This window comes from Hyperolius riggenbachi, chromosome 10 (genome assembly GCF_040937935.1).
Source record: "Hyperolius riggenbachi isolate aHypRig1 chromosome 10, aHypRig1.pri, whole genome shotgun sequence".
Classification (NCBI taxonomy): Eukaryota; Metazoa; Chordata; class Amphibia; order Anura; family Hyperoliidae; genus Hyperolius; species Hyperolius riggenbachi.
The window spans coordinates 191,283,264-191,308,637 of NC_090655.1; the positions used below are offsets into that span (position 1 = coordinate 191,283,264).

At 44.6% G+C, this 25,374-nt stretch overlaps 1 protein-coding gene across 1 annotated transcript in view; it reads left to right on the top strand.

Annotated features, from left to right (window-relative positions):
• The window catches only part of LOC137536763 (heparan-alpha-glucosaminide N-acetyltransferase-like), a 582,763-nt gene that overhangs the window by 86,243 nt on the left and 471,146 nt on the right, over nt 1-25,374 (top strand). Inside the window, exon 6 of the mRNA XM_068258971.1 lies at nt 19,304-19,373. Within this exon, the coding sequence (XP_068115072.1) occupies nt 19,304-19,373 (70 nt within the window). The remainder of the gene's footprint in view (nt 1-19,303; nt 19,374-25,374) is intronic.

Below are 25,374 nucleotides of genomic sequence, written 5' to 3' on the forward strand. Positions count from 1 at the left end.
ACGTACACGTACACGTACACGTACACACACACACACACACACACACACACACGTACACGTACACGTACACGTACACACACACGTACACGTACACACACGTACACACACACACACACACACACACACACGTACACGTACACGTACACACACACGTACACGTACACACACACGTACACGTACACACACACGTACACGTACACACACGTACACACGTACACACACACGTACACACACACGTACACACACGTATACACACACGTACGTGTACACACACACACGTACACACACACACGTACACACACACGTGTACACACACACGTGTACACACACACGTACACACACACGTGTACACACACACACGTGTACACACACACACACGTACACACACACACGTACACACACACACGTACACACACACGTGTACACACACACGTGTACACACACACGTACACACACACGTGTACACACACACACGTGTACACACACACACACGTGTACACACACACACGTGTACACACACACACACGTACACACACACACGTACACACACACACGTACACACACACACGTACACACACACACACGTACACACACACACGTACACACACACACGTACACACACACACGTACACACACACACGTACACACACACACGTACACACACACACACACGTACACACACACACACACGTACACACACACACACACGTACACACACACGCACACGTACACACACACGCACACGTACACACACACGCACACGTACACACACACGCACACGTACACACACACACGTACACACACACACGTACACACACACACGTACACACACACACACGTACACACACACACGTACACACACACACGTACACACACACACGTACACACACACACGTACACACACACACGTACACACACACACACACGTACACACACACACACACGTACACACACACACGTACACACACACACGTACACACACACACGTACACACACACACGTACACACACACACACACGTACACACACACACACACGTACACACACACACACACACGTACACACACACACACACACGTACACACACACACACGTACACACACACGCACACGTACACACACACGCACACGTACACACACACGCACACGTACACACACACGCACACGTACACACACACGCACACGTACACACACACGTACACACACACACGTGTACACACGCACACGTTTTGGGTAGGGCTGGTTCACATCGGCGTCTGCCAAAATTCTTTTCGGCAGCTTCCAGTGGTTTTCCTCCCTGCAGGGGGACATGGGGACACAGCAGTAAGTAACCCTGGAAGCAGCATTCTGCTTCCAGGCTCTGATGAAATGATGGGAAAATCGGGATCGGAGCATGGCATTTGCGCAAACGAGGGTAAACGGTGGCAAGAAGGACAAGGGGACATGATCTGCATATGGAGGAAAAAAGGTTTTGCCAAAAATTCAAGAAGGGGTTCTACACAGTAAGAGTTGTTAAAATGTGGAATATTTTACCACAGGAAGTAGTTATGACAAATTCTAGATCTGCATTTAAAAGAGGTTTCTCTTAAAGTGAATCTGACATGGCTCAAAAGGAAAAATGTATACAGTATATATACCTGGGGCTTCCTCCAGCCCCTTTTAGGCTGATCGGTCCCTCGCTGTCGTCCTCTGCCTTCTGGATCCTCCAGTACGGCTTCTGGTAATCCCTCCAGTTGGGGGCGTAGTGATTGGCTGAACTACCGGGAGCTGTAGCGGAGGATCCAGGAGGCGGACGAGGACAGCAAAGGACTGATCAGCCTGAAGGGGGCTGGAGGAAGCCCCAGGTATGTATACATTTTTCCTTCTGGGCCACCCCAGGTACACTTTAAGGGTTAATTGACCCAAGCTTTGTGGGGGATATTTTGCTTTTCCCTGGATTAACTGGGATATGTGAGGGTGCAGGAGAAAAAAAAACCTAATGCTTACTTTATTTTTTCTGGTTGGACCTGATGGACGAATGTCTTTTTTCAGCCAAACTATGTAACTGTTTTTGGGGGGTTTTGACTGGGAAATCAAAATGGTCAAACGGTCGTGGGCCCATTCAGTGGCAAGGTTTTGTTTGTGTATTTCCTGTATATATTGTAAATAGTATGTACAGAACAAATAAGGGCCGGTTCATGTGGACGGCTCCTATCTGTTAGTTTCTTCACCCCCAAATGCTCTTCTGCTGCTGCGCACAACAAACACAGTAATAGTAGTTTGCAGTTACATTCCATCCCCTTTGGACTCTACAAACGCTACCGACTCCAAAACTACCTGTAGTGTCTGGGAAAATTTGATTGACTGTGTTACTTAAGTAGCAAAGGTAAATGTTGTGAGATGAAACTCTCCCATTCATTTTAATAATGACCTGGGGCATGATTCACAAAGCTTTTTCACCGGTTTTCCTCTGTTTTGTACCTTTTTTCTATGTTACATTTTTAAGCTTCCAAAGAGCAAAAATATAATATAATTAAGGTAAGAAAAATAATAGTGAAATGAAGTTAATCATGAATAACTTAAAGAGACTCTGAAGCGAGAATAAATCTCGCTTCAGAGCTCATAAATAGCAGGGGCACGTGTGCCCCTGCTAAAACGCCGCTATCCCGCGGCTAAACGGGGGTCCCTTCACCCCCAACCCACCCCCCGCAAAAGTGTGTCGTAGAAAGGTCGCAGAATTTCCCTTCCTGGAGGCAGGGCTAACGGCTGCAGCCCTGCCTCCAGTCGCGTCTGTCAGCGGCGCATCGCCGCCTCTCCCCCGCCCCTCTCAGTGAAGGAAGACTGAGAGGGGCGGGGGAGAGGCGGAGATACGCGCTGACAGACGCGCGTGGGGCAGGGCTGCGGCGGTTAGCCCTGCCCCAACCAGGAAGCGCTCCCCGGGTGTATCGAGGGGGATTTGGGGGTGAAGGGACCCCCGTTAAGCCGCGCTATAGCGGCGTTTTAGCAGGGGCACACGTGCCCCTGCTATTTATGAGGTCTGAAGCGAGATTTATTCTCGCTTCAGACTCTCTTTAATTTGAGTGATTTTGCTTGTAAATGTGCTGAAAGGTTATTTTTATCAGTTAGGTGATAAATAAGAACTAATTTATGAGAAGTTTTTTTGTGAATGGAGCCCTTGGTGTATATCTAGCAGCAGAGCCGGATTGAGGCTAAATGGGGCCCTAAGCAAAGTAACTGATTTGGGCCCCCCATCATGTGGTAATATAATCAGAAGATGCAGCTGCACAGCAATATGCCGCACACACCGGGGCAGCCGAGCTACTGGTTGCTATGGGCCCTCTGTGGGTGCACAATGCAGGGAATAGCAGCGGCAAAATGCAGAGTGAGAGATTAATGGCTGGGACATTTGCACTCGGGCTGGGGCACCCCTGTGAAGAGGGCGCCAGATATCACAGCAGCAGCACTTTCCCCCTACATCTCCAGCCTGGCAATAGCAGAAAGCTCTGGACACCGCCAAACTGGAAACCGTTCCCCACACAGAATTACATAACTACCCCCACCACCGAACAACCGATTTCCTCCCACACTAGACAGCCACCATGCAGCCTCCATCCCAGTGAATACGATAGTCCAGCAGAGAAGGCAGTCGCAGCGGGGGAGAATGACAGCACCAGATGACTCACATTCACCTATTGCGATCCAAGCAATAGAGGTCCCGTCATCCGGAGCCCATGTGTCTCCTCTAGAGTGCTGCCGCTCTGTTACTACTACTACTATTACTACTTCCTGTCTGATCTGAGAATCAGGACGTTCAGAGCGAGCGGCTGCACTGTAGAAGAGACAGATGAGTTTCAGATGAGGGGATCTCTATCACTTGGATCATGGATAGGTGAGTAAGGGTTTACCATCTGCTGCTATCATTCTTGCTGCAGCTGTGGTTCTCTGTGGGAAGGGAGGGAGGAGTGGGCAGCAGCAGAGCGCACAGTAGCAGGAGGGGGACCTAGTAGGAGAGCCTGGCTCTGAAGACAATCAGCAGCGCACAGCATCATTTGACAAGACAAGACAAATAACATTTATATCGTGCTTTCTCCTGGCGGACTCAAAGCGCCAGAGTTGCAGCCACTAGGATGTGCCCTATAGGCAGTAGCAGTGTTAGAGAGACTTGCCTAAGGTCTCCTACTGAATAGGTGCTGGCTTACTGAACAGGCAGAGCCGAGATTCTAACCCTGGTCTCCTGTGTCAGAGGCAGAGCCCTTAAAGTGAACCGAGCATCATTTTTAACACCCAGGGCAGCTCTATAGCAAATTAAAAATGCATTCTAAAAATGTGGTTTATTATTAAAAAAAACTTTAATTTTACCTCATTTTTTTTTTACATCTAAGAGTTAAATTAGCCACTTTGTCCGTCCGCAAAGGACCTGCTGTCCCTGAGCAGGAGATGGTGAAAACAGATAAGAAATTACCTCTTTAGACTTAATTGACCACAAGCAAACCCCCATTGTACTTCAAACAGAAAACATCAGTTACAATTGAAGAATGTTACACCTAGCCTGGATAACAGCAATTGTAAAACAGCAGGGGTTGAGCTTCTGAACAATGGCAACCCTTGCAGCTATTTGAAGCCAAGAGCTGCTTGGATCCCTTTAAAGTGAACCTTAAGGCCCATACACACGTCGGATTTTTCTGAACGACGGGTCGTTTGAACGTCCCGTCGTTCAGTCGTTCGCACGCGGAATCAGACGTGTGTACGGACTATTGTTCGCGTGATAAGACTGGTTTCCAGCGATCCTGGAAACCAGTCTTATCACCTGAACGATAGTCTGTACACACGTCGGATTTGACGTGCGAACGACTGAACGACGGAACGTTCAAACGACGGGTCGTTCGCAAAAATCCGACGTGTGTATGGGCCTTTAAGCTAGAAAAATGAGTTTTACTCACCTGGGGCTTCTACCAGCCCCCTGCAGCAGTCCTGTGCCCTCAGTCACTCACTAATCCTCTGGTCCCCCGCTGCCAGCTATTTTCGTTTTATAGTGACAGGCCCGTCAGGACTGGCCACGCTTAGCTTTTTCCACCTGCTGCAAGGGGCTGGTGCAAGGGACTGCTGCAAGGGGCTGGTAGAAGCCCCAGGTGAGTAAAACTAATTTTTTTTTTTTCTGGCTTAAGGGTCTCTTTAAAAGGACTCCGAGCAGTGCCCCTGGGTATGCCTTTAAGCATTCCCAGTCCCACAACTAATTAATTACATCCTCACATCTACCAGCATGATGTTTGTAATTTTATCCCCCTGGGTTCCTTATATTTCATTGCATTGTGCTGAATCGAGCTGCCGACTTTGGAGAAAAGTCGTCCTGTGTAATACAATGTAATTATGGAAAGATGCATATCATTTTGAAGCTCTCTTTCTCCTCTTTCCAATGATAGATAAACTGCCACCTACGCCTTTTAGTTTTTAGCTATTTTTGCGAAATTGCCGTGGCCGCGATTCCGATCGTGAAAATACCGAAACCTAAAAGGCATAGGGCAGCGGTTTATATATCATTGGAAAGAGGAGAAAGAGAGCCTTAAAATGATATGCATCTTTCCATAGTTACTGCACTGCTCAGAGTCCCTTTAACCATTATACCATCCAGCCACCGCTGACAGGATGGCGAGGGCTGGTTTATGTGCTGGTGGGGCCCCTTTGACTCTGAATGGGGCCCCAAGCGACTGCTTTTATTGCCTGGTCGGTAGCAGTAAACGCCGGGGGTAAATGTCGGCAGTTATCCATTTGAACGTTTAGCTTTGTGTTGGTGGAACACAGACTGTTTCTCCAGACTTGCTTCTATATCTGCCTGTCCCAGAAGGCAATAGCACTTGCCACCTATTCCCTGTGTTACACTAGATATTCAGTAATAGACTGTTTCTGCATCTGTAGAGTTAACAGCTCTGCTTTTATGATGACCATAAACAGAGAATATGTTCTAATGAATATTGTCTCTTCTCAGCTGCTAGCATGGCCAGGCTTCTGACAGGATGTTACAATGTTTGCTCTTTTGAGTCAGCCGCCTGGCCTTGCTTACTTTTCCATCCCATAGTGGATATTTCATCCAGCAAGGGAAATCAGAAAGTGGAGGATATGAAGTCCTAGCTGAGCTGTGCATGCAGACAGTATGCACAACATGAGCACATCTCATAATATTTTCTTTATCATACTGAGGAGGAGCAGTTAATAGACAATAGGAAGCCTAATATGTACACAAATGGAACATGCTTCTTTTAGGACAACACTGTTTGCTTTCCAGAGATGTAAAGTTGCTGTACAGCCGGCTGGGAAGGGAAACCGAGGCCTTTGTTTATTAAGTCTAGAGAACAGTGGAGAGCCTAAATTATTCAGCAAACCTATGCTAACTTTATTATAAATTGTTCACTATTGAGTGGCATTAGCTTGCAACACATTCCCAGGTCACATCAAAGATAACTGAGAATGAAAAGTTAGTAAGTCAATAGCCTATACACCTTACTATGATCTGATATGAATGCAGGTCAGAGATGCAAATCTTAACTAGTGATGGTCATGTCTAGGTGAACTCACGAAGAAGCATGTGATCACAGTTTGGTCAGGTGATAGATATGCAAGTCTCAGATTGGCTAGTCATGATCATGTGCTAAAGCAGGATGTGATCACAGGAAATCAGAGCTTTGCAAACCTATCAGCTGAGACATCCATGAGTTCTCTTATGCTGGGACACGGTATGTTTTCGCAGCTCGATTCTGCCGCCCAATCGATTCCCCGCTCGATACCGCGGGCGATTCTCTTATCTTCTGCTTGTTTTCCTTATCTTTTTCCATTGTCCCCCATGCGGTTTTGAGCGCGGAATCGATCGGGCGGGTGATCGGACATGTTGGAAATTATCAATTGAGCCATCTTAATGGCTCTGAAACGTACCGTGTATTCCCAGCATTAGACACATGCTTCTCCATGAATTTTCTTAGACATGATCATTACTAATCTTCACTATCTAATAACGGGCAATTCTTTTACAAAAATACAGTACACTTTGGCTAGATCACCTATGCTTTGTACTGTGTTTTCACTGCTGTCAGGGTTAAAGGCTTTTTGCCCCTCTAAGTTAGATGCTTGGTATTTCCGTTTTTTTTTCTCTGCAACACTTAGGCCCCTTTTAAACTTAATCAGTAGCTCTCAGTTAAAACTGAAAGAAAACTGGTTTTCAAAGTAATGCCCATGTTTTCCTATGGCACAGTTCCTACTATACGCATTTTAACTGAAATCTTTTTCGCAATCACTGCTGAGGAAAAAACATGTACTAACGCATACCAACGCACACTAAAATAAATAAAAAAGTACTTCATTTTTACAATAATTATGTATAAATTATTTAGTCAGTGTTTGGCCATTGTAAAATCTTTCCACTCCCTGATTTACATTCTGACATTTATCACATGGTGACATTTTTGTCAGGCAGGTGATGTCAGTGGAAGGAGATGCTGCTTTTTTTTTGGTTGGACCCAGCTGTAAACAGCTGTTATTTCCCACAATGCAATGAGGTTCACAGACAAGAAATTGTCAGCACCATGGTCCTGACATCACACTGTGGGAGGGGTTTCACCACAATATTAGCCATACAGAGCCCCCCTGATGATCCGTTTGTGAAAAGGAAAATATTTATCATAGGAAAAGGGGGTATTGGGTTGATGTTCAATTCTTGGTCACATTTTCTCTTTAAAGAACAAGCGACACCCATGCTAACCTAGAAATAAAAAACACATGTATACAGTGGCTTGCAAAAGTATTTGTCCCCCTTGAAGTTTTCCACATTTTAAGTCAAATGAAGGCACCAGTAAACCCCCCCCCCCCCCCCATATCCTTGAAAGAATCCACTGTGTCATGCAGCTCTTCTGCAGAGCCCCCTGTGTGTTCCTCCACTGTGTGTGCCCATGCGTGGGCGCAGGAGGCGGCAGTTGTAATATGTGCACACAGCAGCTGTTGTGCATATTACAACTGCATTCAGATAGTCAATCAGGCTGGCTGCTATGCTTATCTTCCCTATCAGAATAACTAGGCAGACTAGGTGTTCCACATGATGTAACTCTTCTTAGACTGGCTGTATAATTGCTGTATTTTTATTAGTAGTTCAGCAATGGCAGCTTTCATGATCTCTCTCAAGTTCTCTTTAATTCCACTGACTTCAAACATGTGCAAATGGGTGGGAGGGGCCATTTCTCCTCTAATGTCCCTCTTTATGGTCCGATGTACAGATCAATATAAATAATTGTGCCTACTAAAAATGTGGTGTTTGTCCAAGCTCTAAATGATTGCTTTGCCTATCTCTAAATGCTACTATAAAGGAAGATTAGTGACGGAAGAAAACAACCATTTGATTAGAAAAATGACAATGTGTACTTTCAGCTTCTTCATTTCTAGCATGATTGGCAGTAGGTGTGTGTGGTAGGGGCATGTCCTTTAGCCAATTACATCCTTGTGTCTCCCCTTCACAAAAAGTCAGGAGGTACGCCAGTGGAACGATGAGTTACTGCAGTTGTACGCCTTGTATTGTGATAAGCTGGCGAGAAGAATGACATCCTTCAGAGGGGTATAACTGCTAAAAGTCACTGCCAGGGATCATAGAGGGGTAGTTCCGTGGGGCAGGAGGCAGCACACACACACAAAAAAAACCCAGAAGCCCTGCTGCTAGGACAGCAATGGGGGGGGGGGGGGGGGGGGGGGGGTCTATATTGATGCTGCTGCCAGGATGTTCAAAACTATTATCCTTATCCTTTGGAAGACTTGGGGTAACTGCCCAGGATTGAACTTCATTTCTCAAATGGATGATCAGCAAAGTCTGTATGGCTGATATTGTGGAATTGCCAAGCAACCAGTATCTCTCTCTAAAAAAAAAAAACCTTTGAAAAGCGTAAAGGTCAGGAGCATGCAAGGGCACGTTACACAAAGCTTTCTTGTACAACTCTCAAGTGATCGCCATTGTAACACTGCAGTTGAGTCGATGATGCTGTAACATACATATACAAATTAGTTAACCAAAATGCAAAACACTACCTAGTGAAAATAATAATGAACAAAGAACTGCGTTCTGCCTTGACCTTCTGGAAGATGAAATAATAGACTGTGATGATGCTACGATATTGACCTGGCAATGAAAGTGTTAAGATGATGCTAATGAACTAGAGGTCAGTTACAGCGAAGAGTAGTAATTAAAATATTGTATTACCAAGTGAGAACTTCAGTCTGTTTCAGTAATCAATAAGTATGGTGTCAGACAGCTGAGGCCGGCTTGGGATTAAACCCCTAGCTTACCAGTTCTAATGCACCCCTTAACTAAACCAATCAATTGGGGACATCTGGGATCGTTTTTGTATTTCCCTTAGGTCTGAATGGGGTCTTGTAATGTTACAGCTGAACTTGGTTGCAGTTATTTGTGGATAACTCTTCTTTCATGGGGTGTTTTTACTTTTCCTGAAAATGATACTCCCGAGAAAAGACCGAAGCCCCCATACTGTCATATACTTGATTACATTGCTCAGTATGTTCGTCTATAATGCATATACTTACTGGATTTTACTATTTGTCTGGCATCTGTATGCACTAGACCTACTCTCACAAGCAAACAGATTAGCCTATAACCAAAGTCTTTAGCATCTTGAGATGGGATGTATAATTGAGTATGTATTGTGTTTCAGAGCAAACTGTTTAAGGTCATCATGTATGCAGATGCTGGCTCCCTCTTATATGAAAATGCCATGTCTCCCAGAGATCAGGACTGGGCTGACATGAGATCAGTGTCTTGCCGCTTCTACCATGTATGTCCTCCTCTAAAGCTGGTCTTAAATGTCACTGATCAAGATGATCTTTCAAAATACAGCCAGCTGAGCGACACAGAGCCCTGTCTCCATTCACAAAGAATAAATCTATTCCCGTGCTGGCAACATTTCAGTGTATATCTGTATGTATATTACACCGAGCTGTTGTTCAGTTATTAAATACGTGCATACAGTAGATCTGTTCCAATTGGTCCCTGCTCCCAATGTAGCTTATTGCCCAATGACCCTTCCACACTTCTGCAGACGCATCAGAGACAGTTTGTTCAAACACAAGTTAACCTGCATGTTTTGTAGAGGAAACTGTGGCTTTTGAAGGAAAGCCACAAACACAGGAAAAGGTCCATGTAGTTTATCTCCCTGCTGGGAACTGAACTCTGATCTCAAGTCATGAATGCTACCCACTTAAAGTGATATTCCTTTTCTTGATTTTAAAAATGTTTAGTGTTAGATCTATATATTTCAAGGAATTTTGCAAACCTTATTTCAGTTTTCTTGCCTTTTTGCATCTGTACAGACAGCTTCTGTCTATGTACTGGATAAGTAGCAGCACAATGCTTACTGGGTGCATGAGTTTAATGACTGCATGTAAATACACCTCCAGAGCTGCAATGCATGCTGATTATTCATGCAGGAGTATAGGAGTTACTAATAGGCAGGACATATGTTATCGACTTCATCAAAATATGCCAATTTTATAGTTGGAAAAAAATAGCTTATAGTGCCCCATGTATTTAATAGCACCTCCCCATGCTATGGTGTTCTCTTGCAAGTGCTTTCTGTGTTATGCTGCCCACCTGATAGTGCACCCTGTGTGTTTTTCTGCTCCCAATAGTTTTTTTGCATTAATGGTATTGCCTCATAGTACCACCACACATTATAGTGTCACTGTGTTATGGTGCCTCAGATAGTTATTGTTATGGTGCCTCAGATAGTGACCCCTGTGTTATGCTTCCCCTATACTGCCCTCTATTTATAGTGCCTCCTGTGTTTTGCTATCCACATAGTGCCCCCCCCCCCCCCCATTGATATTGTCAGCTGATAGTACTCTTTTAGAGAAGGTAATCTTTCTGAGCCTTGTATCCATCTATGGCTAGAACCATTTTGGATATATATAAAAGCAGTAGGACAGATATTTTATCCTGTATGTTTCAGTAAAGTACTTTACTGATAGGAAAGCGTCTGTCATGCTGAGGTGCTGATGGCTGAGTGGGTTACCATAATCTGTTGCTATAACAAGCAATAGACTGTAACATAATGCAACCATTTATTAACCATACATTTGTGGTCACAAAAAGTCAGTTATTCATTGATTCACAGTTGTTAATCTAGTATATTGCATAGTTGTGTCCCAGTTTATGAAATTTTCCTCCTCCAGGTTACATGGCCATACTTCATAGATCTCAGGGATGATTTGCCATAGAAGACTTGCAGTGATCTTTACTGTGATTTTTTTTTTTTTTTTTACTGTGATTTTTATTTTGATATCAAATCATATGGGAGAAAATAAAAAATACTACTATGAACTTGATTTATTGTTTGACGTGATCGTAGTGACTGACTTTTTAGTGGTTAAAGCTGGTAACTTTGTATATTTTTTGGCCCTTTTCTAATCCTATTTTATGTATAACGTTGAGGTAGAAAGTACTGATTGTGTGTTGTAACTGAGGTATTAAATTGGTCTAAAAGCCAGCATTCTACTTTGCTCTAAAAGATTCCTCACAGCTTGAAAGCTACTATCCCAGAAAAGAATTCTAGCAGAACATCACTGAAATGGTTAAACAAAGCACTTTCTCCAGTTTTTCAGCTTCAAATCCGCATCCAAACTGGAGATAACAGTATATTTTTTACACACACATGTATTAACACTGGAATGTAAACAAACTCTGAGAAACTCTCTGCTTCAGGCTCATTAGAAGATTTTACTATATAATAAAAAGCAGTTATAATAGAAAAATAATAAAATGCAATGCCAGCTTTCAGGGTAAGATAAACTACACTTTGGATACTTGTAATTTGTAAACAGATAATATTACGTGTGCACAAAAGCAAATCTGACAAGTGTAGGAAAAGTAGGAAAACACCTTTTTTATTGAATGTTAGGTCAGTTTCAGACAACTTTAAGGTGCCCATAAATGGTGCATTTTTTTTAACATTAATAACAATTGATTAGACCATTCTGATCCAAAAAAAAAGTACTGAAAACAGCATTAAAATAACCAAATTACGGTTTACATCAGTTGTGAAAAAACTGCCACGAGAATCGACCATTTCCTTATGGAAACAATTGATGTGATCATCCAGGCTTGATTTTGGCTGATTAGCTTCTCTGTTTTTATCCAAACTGAATATGATCGGACAAAAAAAGATTGTATCATTAGTGGGCAACTTAAAAATTGTACCGTTAACATGCACCTTTACAAAAGAGGAACTATCTGTAGTGCTTAGGGCCTATTTTCTAAATTGTGGGGATATCAACCAAAAATACTGTTATGGGTGCTTTATGCTCATGTAAAAGTTAAACGTCGGATGGACCTGTTTCCTATCTGAAAGAGTGCACCCTTATTTCTTTTAACAACTCGGGGGGGGGGGGGGGGGGGGGGATTTGTCTAATACCAATTTTGTTGCCAGCCTCATTTACATTATAGCAAGTGGACAGGCTCCAGGGTACGATTAGGTTCTGCACACCAGCATTGCAGGAGTTGGTTAGGAGTCACTATTAGGTTCTGCACACCAGCATTGCAGGAGTTGGTTAGGAGTCACTATTAGGTTCTGCACACCAGCGTTGCAGGAGTTGGTTAGGAGTCACTATTAGGTTATGCACACCAGCGTTGCAGGAGTTGGTTAGGAGTCACTATTAGGTTCTGCACATCAGCATTGCAGGAGTTGGTTAGGACTCCCTGACTGTCTCTCTGGAGCTTGATTAGTTCTTACAGAGAAGTGACAGCCTCTCAGTTTATTTTTTTTGTCTGTGGAAATGATACTGTATGCAAAAGTCACCTTCTCTCATGTTTAATATCTCTGAGCAAGATTGTCAGCTCTGACCTCTACGTGACATTCGTTGCACAGCTTCATTAGAGTGAAATAATAGATTAGACACGGGTTAGAGCCATTGCTCTGAATTACAGGGTGAAGCAGCTCCACAAAGGCACTCTTGCGGAAGAAGGTTCAATTAGCGCTTTAGCTACCGTCCTTCACTGCAATTACTTTATTTGTGACTGATCTTAGCTTCCATTCTGAATGATACCACTTTATCCACAGTGTGTAATGGAACTGTATTCACTACTGGAAACCTCTCCTTTGGTTTTAATCAAATTACTTCTGGTAGAAAAATTGTTTACAGCAATGTAAGAGGTAAAAATATGCTGAACGTTTTTAATTAAAATACATACTTGTCGATCAGTGATGTCACTAGTATCATTCTTTCAATACCAGAAAATACAAGATCATTCTAACACACAGACATAGACCCATGTCTTTCATTTTGTTAGCTAAAGCCCCCAAAAATCCTATTTCATATTTACTGAGATTGTTCTTTTTGAATCCTACTGGAATGGCACAGAGTTAGACCACTTGTGGGCAAACCACGGCCCGTGGGCGCTATGAAGCCAGCCATCGATAGAAGGCTGTGTTCCGCTTTCCTCCCCTTCGCCTGCCGTCCTTAGAACAATAGGTGCGGTGCACGTACAAGAAAGCCAACTTGCACTATCGCACTCCGCAGCGGTGATCTTTATGGTAACGACAGCGCCATGTGACCTGTCATTATGTAACAGCGTGTCACATAGCGCCCTGCCACCATGGAGATCGCCGCTGAAGAGTGTGATGGGGTGAGTTATTCCCAACCCTGCCCTGCCATTCATGCGCCAGGGGAGAGAGAGAGCGAGCTTCAGTAGCAGCGGTGCCTGCATTCGAGAAAAATGCGCCCGAATTCTTACAAAGTTTGCCCAACCCTATGGCTAGTCTCAATTGCAGTTCATAGTCATTATAACGTGTGAGTTATGCAACTGACCACTGTGAACCTAGCCTGAAGGATTAAATAAGATACAATAAAATCTAAAGGATCCCAAGAACAGGAGATGAAAGTCCATCATTATAAATGTTTTTAGCAGGGTCAGGTGATTATCTTGTGGTTACAACTGCCGCACAGACAATGGCCAACCACATCCTGCAAGGGAGTTGATAAAAAGGTGGGGCAGTAATTACACAGGTGGAAAAGCATTGGTATTTGTTTCCTGGTTGATGAGACAGCACCAGTTAGACTTTGCAACTGCTGTTCAGGAAATGCTGTTGAAAACAAAGAAAACCCTGAGAATCCCCCATGAAGAGATGGACTGGCCCAAATCCTGTCAGTTCTGTCAGATTGTAACTGCCGATTTTTTTCACGATAGTGATCCTTTAAAACTGCTCCTCCTTTGCGTTCTCTGCGGGTGGCTCCTGTCACCTGCAATGCTACCCGAAACCTGGCCAAGTTGCGATTCATTGCGCATGCACAGCCTGGTTTGCTTCCCCGTTGCACAGGCACAGAACGCTTTCAAGGATGGGAGTGCTACAGGGGAGCATGCCTGGCCAGGCTGCGCAACGAAACATAACTCGCCCTGGCTTTCGAAGCTGCATTGCAGGTGACAGGAGCCACCCGCAGAGACAGCGAGGGACGAGCGGCCTTAAAGTGAACCTCTGGACTAAAAAACTACTCAGAACTGAAAACGCTTGGCGTTTCTTTAACAGTTTCACAGCTTCAGAACTTTGTTTTTCTTACCAAAGCATCATTTTTAGCTGCATTTTTAGCTAACCTCCACCCATCAAAGAAAACTGCCCGGCCTTTTTTTTTACCTGATGCTGTACAAAGCATGATGGGATTGCCTATATTGTTGTTGATGTTGCCTAGCAACTGGGCAGGGTGATCAGCACACAGGACAGTTGGAACTGTCTCTCATACTCCGTCACCTCCTTTCAACCAAAAATATGGCTGCCCTCATGAAATCAAACATTTGCCTGTTTTTTTAAAACAGGTTGGGTAAGAGATTATATTATTTATCTATTTTAATTAACCTAACTAATGTAACTTAATGACAGTATGTTTGTTTAGGCAGAAGTTCCTATTTAAGGGGGCTTAAAGACTCCCTATGTATGGTACCTGTCTGAGACGCTTCTCGTCTCTTGTACATTTTAAGCAGATATGTATCAGTTATCATCCACAGTGGTGATGTGCCAAGTAGCTGTAGTACTACTTCACCACTGCAATGTTTTTAACATCCCTTCATTCACGTAAGGGTGGGATGTAGGGTTGCGTTCCTTACACTCAGGTTCGTGGTGCAGTCACTACTAGTGCAGAGTTCTGTCTCCTCTGATATTTTATACACTGACTGATGAAATGTTCTTGGTGACCTTTCAGATGTTCTGTAATTCTGAAGTACATCCTGGGGCCGAGACAGACCAAAGCCTGAAAACAAATCTAGCTCTGAAGAGACAACTTCGTCTTGGCATCATTGATTTTTAATTAAACATCTACAAGCAGCTTAATCTCTTTATGGGACGTTAATTGACATTGTACTTTACAATGCAAAAATAACACATTTGAAGCTTGGCTGCTCTCCTGTTGAAAACAATCAATATGTTGTCAAATACATGTAATAGATGTTATAATGAGCCTAGTGTTTGATCATGGAGCATAATAATAGGTGTTCAGTCATGGTAAATAAATGAACAGTATGACTTTGCTCCCATCACAGCTGTGTGCACTGAATGTCTCTCTTGAGTGGCTCCTTGAAATGTATTAAATAGTGGATTGCTAATGATTGACTAAAGCTGGGTATGGACAGTAGATGAAAGTTGTCCTGTCTGTTTATGGTATAACTTGGCAACTATCTGATTCCTGTACCAGCCTTAAAGTGGATCCGAGATGAACTTTTACACATTGCATAATTGTGTTCCTTACATATAGTTTATAGGGCATTCCTCAAGCCAAATACTTTTTTCTTTTTGTTTTAATACTCAAATTCTCTATAAACTAAACAAACCTCGCCCACAGCTTCTCCAAAATGCCAAGGCACTCAGACCCATGTAGCAAGGGCTTATGGGAGCTCAGTCTGGGCAGGTGGAGGAGGATACTAACCAGTGATTTCAGAGGTAGAGGGGAGGAGGGAGTGAGCTGAGGGCTGGACATGCAGTTGCAGACTACCTGTGTAATGATGACAAACCGAACATGTCCGCTCTCATTGTATCAGAGGAATAATTAATCATATTCTATTGAAGCTGTGTGCAGCTAGATATGCTGTATAAACTATCTCAACTTTAGATAAGATATATAGACAAGTTACTTGTTATAGTTAGTTTTTCATCTCGGATCCGCCTAAATCTTGAGGGAAATGTAAAGGAGTAGTTAGGATTTTCTTGGCCGATCACTATAACAATCCTGAACACAGAACATCACTGATGCCACCTTACGTGTCCTTCTCCATCCTCCACAGTAATGGGCAGAGCATGCCTGTTCATAGAGGAATTGCCAGCACTCCCTGACTGTAGTGGCCCAGGTACTGTTGAATTATGCCTAATGTATGACACCTGACTCGAGCAAGGCTACCTAAGGAAAGCACAGAGGTATATTCATGCTCGAATCATATACCTTTGTGCATTGTCTGTTACTCTCCTTATTCCCCCTGGTCTTCGTCATCACTTTTGGCTAAAGTCAAATTTTCAGACCAGAAGAGGGAAGCTTGCTGCAATTCTCTCTTATCACCCTCCCATTCCCTTCTCTTATGCTGGGTACACACTATGAGATTTTCTTTGATTTACTGTCAGATTATTTCCAACATGTCCGATTTGCTTTCTGATCGATTTCCGAGCATTTTCCAATCGATTTCCTATTGAAGTTAAAGAAAATGCTCGGAAATCGATCGGAAAGCAAATCGGACATGTTGGAAATAATTGATCTAACGGTAAATCGACCATAAAATCTCAGTGTGTACCCAGCATTAATGAGTGAATGGGGCATGGGAAGAGAAGGGAACAGGAGGGTGATAGGAGGGAGCATTGATAAGTCTGCCTCTTCCTATTTAAAAATTTGACTTTAGCCAAAAGTCCAATTTTTTTTTTTGAGGAGTGATTATAGGCACCAGGGAGGAGGAGGAGAGGAACGGTCAACACAGTTATGTGAATCCAGCATGAACATTCCTCTGTGCTTACTGTAGGTAGCTTTGCATCAGACCAGGTGTTTTAAAGACAATTTGTTCATGTCTCCTATTAACTTTAATTGTACAGATATTTGATCACAATGACCAGAAGTAGCTGAGCTGAAGAACTTAGTTGCGGTGCTGTAGCATGCCTGCAGCATGGAGCCATACATTTCTATTGCATTATGTATCCACATATTATGCTGGCATATGTTTTATGCAGCACTTTGTAAGGTGCATTGAACTGTTCAAGTCACTAACTGTCCTACAGTGGGATACACACTCTAACATAAGGCCTCGATTCATAAACAGCAGTGCGATAACAAAAATCTTGTCGGGAAAATACCGCACTCGGTATTTTCCCGGTCTGTGTGCTAATTCATAAAGATTTCCCCAGCTGCCCTTGGAGGTCGGTAAATTACCGCAGCCCATTGAGCGGTAGAGTAGAGCAGTGTCTCGATTCTCTCTTTGCCCTGCAGAAATGAATCACACAGACGGCTCTCTCTGGCTCTCCCACTGATGACTCAGACAGATGAGTCACACAGTCTTTCCCTGCCTGCAGAAATTACTCTCACAGCCGGCTCTTTCCACTGATGACTCAGACAGATGAGTCACACAGTCTTTCCCTGCCTGCTGAAATGATTCACACAGACGGCTCTCCGGCTCTCTCCACAGATGAATCAAACAGACTTTTGGATCTCTGCACTTTGCATTAATCAGAGCTGTCAGAGCTGTCGGTAACTTGTTAAGACCTCACCAGAGGTGTCGGTAACTACCGCCAGGCTTACCGCATGTTCAAGGCTTTATGAATTGACATTTGCTGACAATTTACTGACATGTGTTGTCGGTAACTGCAGCCAAGTCGGTAATTTAGCTCCCTGGTCGGTAATGTCAGCTTTTCATGCGGTAACAGCCTTTATGAATTGACATTTTGTTAAGTGGTCGGTAAAGTCTGCTGTTTTCAGCATTACCGCATGAGGTAATGCTTTATGAATCGAGGCCTTAGTGTATTAGTCAAGTTTCACTGCTGAGAGTAAACAAGACAATAATGGTAGCCACCCGAGGGAATTTTTTTTTTTCTCCTGCTGCTTAAACAGCCTGGGAAAAGGCACAAGTTTCAACTTTAGGAGAAGACTGCAGGCTATGGCAATAAAATCTGAAATGCAGGAAATGGCCAATCAGCTTTTTAAGGAGTTCCTACACAGACAGCTATGCAGCCTACAGCCTACACAGGACAGGCAACAGTTCTTTCTCCAATCAGAGAGCGACCTGTCTCTTGGTCTTTTTTTGATCGAGAAGTATCAGAAGATGATAGGGTTAATGTTGAAATGATGCATAGGCCAAGGCTAGGTACACTGTAGGGGGGTAAAGGTTAGGATGAGGCTTGGGGTATGTGTGTGAATATATGTATGTGTATATAATAGATCTATCTATCTATCTATCTAATCTCAATTAGGTGAGATGTCCAGACAGACAGGCAGCGCTGTGTAATATGTTGGCACTTTATAAATACAATAAATAAATAAGAATTAGGTTAGGAGCTAGATTAAAATTAGGGCTACTAGCTTTTCATTGATGCTTTGCTTAGAATTATCACCTTTTATAGAAGCATTTAATAGTGGTATTATCAGCAATGGTTTCTCTTTGCTAATTACATCTCTTAGGCCAGAAACCCACTAGGAGCGATTTTCTGAGCGCTTTGCGATTTGAAAGCTCTTGCTAATGTAATGCTATGCGTGTGATCCCACTTGAGCGATGTGATTGTATAAAAATCCCCCATAGGATTGCATTAGCAAGAGCTTTTTCAAATCACTAGCGTTTAGAAATTGCTCCTACTGGGTTTCTGGCCATACACTGAAGATGCCCTTGGTAGGTTTTTAGACTCCATATGAACAGAGTTCTTGGGAGCCGATCTAAAACTAGCACTGGGTCCCCTGGCTCCCTACCTACATGACTGTTATGAGCTGTGCAAGTTTAAAATTACCCTTATTTTGCTGATATGTAATGACGATGATATTGAGTAGTTGAGTGGGCTTTACATCCCTGATCCACTAACCCGCTCTGTGTGGAAAAAAAAAAAAAAAGTCCTTTTGGGTCACTTAAGAGGTTCGCAACATGTTCTGTCCTCACTGTGTGAACTGTTAAAGTGGTATTTGGCATTGCAGGCTAGTAAAGCTTTTGTCTGACAAGTTTGGTTGGAATTCTGCTTCACTGTATGTACAGTATATCATGTTTCTACATTTGAGCTGAAGTTCATTGGTTGAAAAATGATTTACTTTATGCCCAAAAATATTTTCTAATTTTTTTATATATTTCCTCTCTAGCACTGCTTCTGGCATTTATTGCCCTGCTGTCCACCACCGGATCATACTATTTAACAGCATACATCTTTAGGTATGTATGACCTTAAGGGTTTAAAAATACTTAACCACTTAAAGAGAATCTGTACTGTGATCTGTACAGTAAAAAAAACTTACCAATCGAGTCATTGTGATATCCTGGATCCCTCTTTGCCGTTTCCGCCACTCCCCGCTGCGATCCTGGCTTGTAATCGCCAGTTTTAGGCAGTGTTTGCAAACAAAAAACATGGGCGCTAACAAGGAAGTGGTGTGTGTGTGTGTGTGTGTGTGTGTGTGTGTGTGTGTGTGTGTGTGTGTGTGTGTGTGTGTGTGTGTGTGTGTGTGTGTGTGTGTGTGTGTGTGTGTGTGTGTGTGTGTGTGACTGTCTCAAAAGTAATGACTGCCTTTGAAAGAGAAGGAAAAACGCAATCAAAAAAGCTCAGTTGTGGCCGAAAGTCGAAGTTGTCTGAGACCGTAGGACTCTAAATCGAATTGTTAGAAAAGCTTGCAAGACCACAGCTCCTAAAATCACTGCAGAGCTGAATGAACACCTACAGAACATAGTTTCCACAAAAACTGTTTGTCAGGAGCTGCACAAATCTGTATTCCACGGAAGAACTGCAATTACAAAACCTCTGCTCTCAAAGACAAATGTTTCAAATTGTTTAGAGTGGTGTAGAAGCCACAAAAAATGGTCCCTTGAGCAGTGGAAAAAATGTGATTTTCTCTGACGAATCATCGCCGTTTACCTTATTTCCAACCTCTGGCCGAGTGTATGTTTGGAGACAGCCGAAAGCAGCATTTCATCCAGACTGCCTTCTCCGAACCGTAAAACATGGCGGGGGTTCTGTGATGATCTGGGGTACTATTTCTTGGAAATCCGCAGGGCCAATGATTTCCCTTCATGGAAGAATTAACAGCCTAGACTATTTAGGAATTTTGGGCGACCAAGTTCATCCTATGGTTTTAAGAACTGTTTCCGGAGGGGAATGTCCTCTTTCAAGATGATTATGGCCCAATCCATACAGCTAGAATTGTAAAAAAAAAAATGGCCACACCAAGACGTTGCGTTTTAGAGGACGTTGAGGTCGCATAACATGCCCCTAACCCAACGCATGGTGGTGTTGAAGTTGGACGTCAGATTGATCTGCGTTATGCAGCTCTCAAAGCAGCCGCTCCAGGTTAGTGATAGGAAGTCCGGATATTTTTAAGGATTCGGATCATTTGAATTGGATCATTGAGAAGATCCGGATCTTTGAACCAAATCATTTGAATCATTTGACTAGGGAAGCAGACTGGGTGAAATGACTAGCAGGACAGGACTTTCCTTGCACTGTACATTCTGTATGCTCCTGTTTCTTCCAGACAGACATCCACTGTGAACCGAATCTTTCATTGTGGTGATCCAGATGATTCGACTCACAAAAAAGATCCGGATCAAATTAACGATTGTTTTATGATCTGGACAACACTACAGTTCCACCACGAGTCACCACAGTGCAGTGAATATTAATTAGCCATGTGGCTGGCCGCAGAGGAGGAGGGGAGACCTCCTCCTCCAACATTACTGAGCATATGCAAACAGTTATTTAACGTGGCTTAGCTCAGTATAACGTACAGCATGCAGCACTTTGTTTAAACATGCTGCGTTACTATGTAACACAACGTGTGCACTGTGAACAGCTCAATGATTTTACAGTGCTGTGAGTTAGGCTGCGTTATTGGCTGCGGTAACGTGGGACTTTAACGTTCCACTGTGAAACCAGCCTAAAAGAACTGGGGGTGTTTTAACTGAAGAATGGGCTAAAATTCCTTTGGAAACAATTCACAATTTGTACGAATGAATACCTCGGAGAATTGAGGCTGTAATTGCTGCAAAAGGTGGACCTACACCATGTTAAAATATATTTTATTGATTTTCAAGGTGTTTCCATTACTTTGTACACACACACACACACACACACACACACACACACACACACACACACACACACACACACACACACACACACACACACACACACACACACACACACACACACACACACACACACACACACACACACACACACACACACACACACACACACACACACACACACACACACACACACACACACACACACACACACACACACACACACACACACACACACACACACACACACACACACACACACACACACACACACACACACACACACACACACACACACACACACACACACACACTTTTTTTCAGCGTTCTAGTGGGAACCATGCCAAAAGCCCAATGGTCAACTAAATGGGAGAAAGGAAATTAAAAACACCTCACCTTCTACTAACTACTGACTGAACTATGAGCTCCGCTCATTTATATGCTTAACTGGCATGGTTCCCACTAGAACGCTGATAAAAAAAACTAGCATTTTTGCCTGGTTAGAGTAGGGCTCACCAGATTGGGGACACTTTGGCGCAGTTTGTGAGCTTAAACGCGTTAAAGCGTAACCAAGGGCCCCTGTCTAGACATGTCCCGAACTGTTCGCCCGCGAATGGGAACCGGCAAACTTACGTAGTTTGCAATCGCGGAGAACCGCAAACTTTTTTTTCCGGCAGTTCGATTCGCCCCCATAATGCATGATTAGGGTCAACTTTGACCCTCTACATCAGTGCTGTCCAACTGGCGGGCCGCATCCGGCCCGCCAGGCCACCTGCTGCGGCCCGCTCGTCTCCCTGGGATGCAGGCATGGCTTGCGCTATGGGCGCCATGCCTGCTCCCTCTTATTGTGTCCCCGCTGGCCTCTCCGGTGTCCCCGCTGGCCTCTCCTATGTCCCCCTGCTGCCGCTGCCTCTCCTATGTCCCCCCGCTGCCGCTGCCTCACAGATCAGACCTCACAGATCGCGGCGACTGATGTAAACAGAGGGCGCATGGTACCCGCACGGAGTACGTCACATGCGGAAGTGAATCATTAGTCACTTCCGCATGTGACGTTCTGCCGCGCGGGTGTCATGCGCGCGCTCTGCTTGCTTCAGTCGCCGCGATCTGTGAGGTCTGATCTGTGAGGCAGCAGCGGCATCGTCAGCGGGGACACCGGAGAGGCCAGCGGGGACACCGGAGAGGCCAGCGGGGACACCGGAGAGGCCAGCGGGGACACCGGAGAGGCCAGCGGGGACACAGGAGAGGCCAGCCCCAGAGGTAACGGGCTCGCTACTGGTGGGGGCACCTGTCACTAGCTGGGGGGGCTCCTGTCACTATCTAACTGGGGGGCTCCTGTCACTATCTAACTGGGGGGGCACCTGTCACTATCTAACTGGGGGGGCACCTGTCACTATCTAACTGGGGGGGCACCTGTCACTATCTAACTGGGGGGGCTCCTGTCACTATCTAACTGGGGGGGCACCTGTCACTATCTAACTGGGGGGGGGGACACCTGTCACTATCTAGCTGGGGGGGGACACCTGTCACTATCTAGCTGGGGGGCACCTGTCACTATCTAAGTGGGGGGCACCTGTCACTATCTAAGTGGGGGGCACCTGTCACTATCTAAGTGGGGGGCACCTGTCACTATCTAAGTGGGGGGGCACCTGTCACTATCTAAGTGGGGGGCACCTGTCACTAAAGGGGCATTCTGCTTATTTATGTGAAATGCTGTCTATTTATGTGCCTCATGACTGCTGAATTTGTCTTGTTGGGGGCCTCATGATTTGTTGGGGGCATCACGATTGCTAAATTTGTCTTGTTGGGGGCCTCAAGATTGCTGAATGTGTCTTGTTGGGGGCCTCATGATTTTTTGGGGGCCTCATGATTGCTAAATTTGTCTTGTTGGGGGCATCATGATTGCTGAATTTGTCTTGTTGGGGGTCACATGATTGCGAACTGTGAGACTATGGAAAAGCTGAATCGTCATCATGAGACAATAGCATTAAACCTACTTTTTTAGCTTTTTAAAACGGAAAATAAAACTGGGAGGTTCTAAAAAAAACCCCACATTTTTCAGGAGTAGGATAGATGAAATTGTTTATCTTCACAGTTTATTTTCAACTTGGATTTTCCATAATGTTCATGTATGAGTTAAAACGTTTGTATGTAGTTTAAATTGCTGTTGCCACTTTGCGATAAGTGACTTTTGGGTTGCAGTTTGGACACTCGGCCTCCAAAAGGTTCACCACCACTATCCTAATCTAATGTCCCACATTGCTAAGTTCATGTAAATTTGTCTCCACCCGTGGCCACACCTGCATTCTGGTCCATGGCCACACCCATTTTTCGGCGCGGCAATGGTACCCTCGTGTTTTCTGCACAACTTCACTATTATTTTAAATTGCATTTTGTGCAAAGTGCTGCCAATCTAATTATCCTTTAATTGCATTTTTTCCGGGAGGGGGGGGGGGGGGGGGAGGGGCCTGCGGCTCTAGCAAGAACCTTCGGCCCTCCACCATGGGGTCTGAAAAAAAAATGGCCCTCCATGCCCATGAAGTTGGACAGCACTGCTCTACATCATAGTCAGCAGGCACATTGTAGCCAATTAGGCTACACTCCCTCCTGGAGCCCCCCCCCCCCTATAAAAGGCAGGCAGCGTCAGGCATTGGACTCACTCGTGTGCCTGCAGTAATTAGAGTAGGGAGAGCTATAGGGAAAGCTTAGTTAGGCTCTTGTAGGCTTGTTAGCTTGCTCCTTGCTGATTCTTAATGCTAAAAAAGCGCCCCTCAACCGCTCTTCTTCTAATATTGTTCTTGTGTGTGACAGGCAGCTGCACATTTGTAATCCCAATCACTGCACCTGTTCACTGTTCAGTGCACCTGCTTACCTTTACCTACCTGAGTGCACGCATTAATACCACCAGTCATTGCAGCTGCTCAGGGTACCTGCCTGTGTGTGTGACAGGCAGCTGCACATTTGTAATCCCAATCGCTGCACCTGTTCACTGTTCAGTGCACCTACCTACCTATACCTACCTGAGTGCACGCATTGTTAATACCACCAGTCATTGCACCTGTACACGGTGCCTGTGTGTGACAGCTGTACATTTGTAATACCAATCCCTGCATACCTGTTCACTGCACCTGTGTGATGGCACGCTGTTTAGTAAACCAGTCCGTGCATACCTGTTAACTGCACCTGTGTGACAGCTGCACATTGTATTGTAATACCAGTCACTGCTACCTTTCATTGCACCTGTGTGACTGCACATTGTATTAGTCAAGTCAGTGCATACTTTTCACTTCATCCTCTCCCGATATGGACAAAACAGGTAGAGGCAGAGGCAGGGGCAGACCCAGAGGCAGGCCCACCCGGCAGGTCTGTTCGAGGTCGTGCTGACGTGATTTCGTGCGGCCCTGGCCCAAAGTACAGTGCTCAGAAGAAGGCATGTCCTATCAACTACCAAGATTGTCAGGACGTGGTTGACTATTTAACACAGGACACCTCATCTTCCGCAGCCACCAGCGCTACTACAAGCACCACATCCGTTGCATTTGACACTTCACAGGAGTTATTTGGTGGGGAAATCACTGATTAACAGCCATTATTGTTACAACAAGATGAAGGCGCTAAGCAAGTTACACCACCTCATATGTCTGAGTTAGGCAACACTAGGGACGTAAGGTGTGAGGAGGATGATGAAGTACCTGCTGTTGGTGCAGTTTTGGAGGTGTCTGATACAAGCGAAGCTTTGGAGGATGATTATGATGATGATACTGCCATGGATGCCACGTGGGATCCTAAGAGACACGATGACCAAGAGGACAGTTCAGATGGGGAGTCAGAGGAGTAGGAGGAGACGAGTTGCTGAAAGAAGCAGGGGGAGCTCGTCATCAGAAACAGCTGGTGGCAGTGTCCTGCGCCATGTATCGTCACCTATGTACAGCCAGCCAACATGCCCTTTAACGTCAGCTGCTGACGCCACCTTAGTGCCCACACCCCAGGATGGCTCAGCGGTGTGGACATTTTTTAGTGTGTATGCCAAAGATCAGAGCAATGCCATCTGTACTCTCGCTGCCACCAAAAATTGAGCTGTGGAAAGGCCAACACCCATGTAGGGACAACTGCCTTATGAAGGCACATGCTGAAAAGGCAC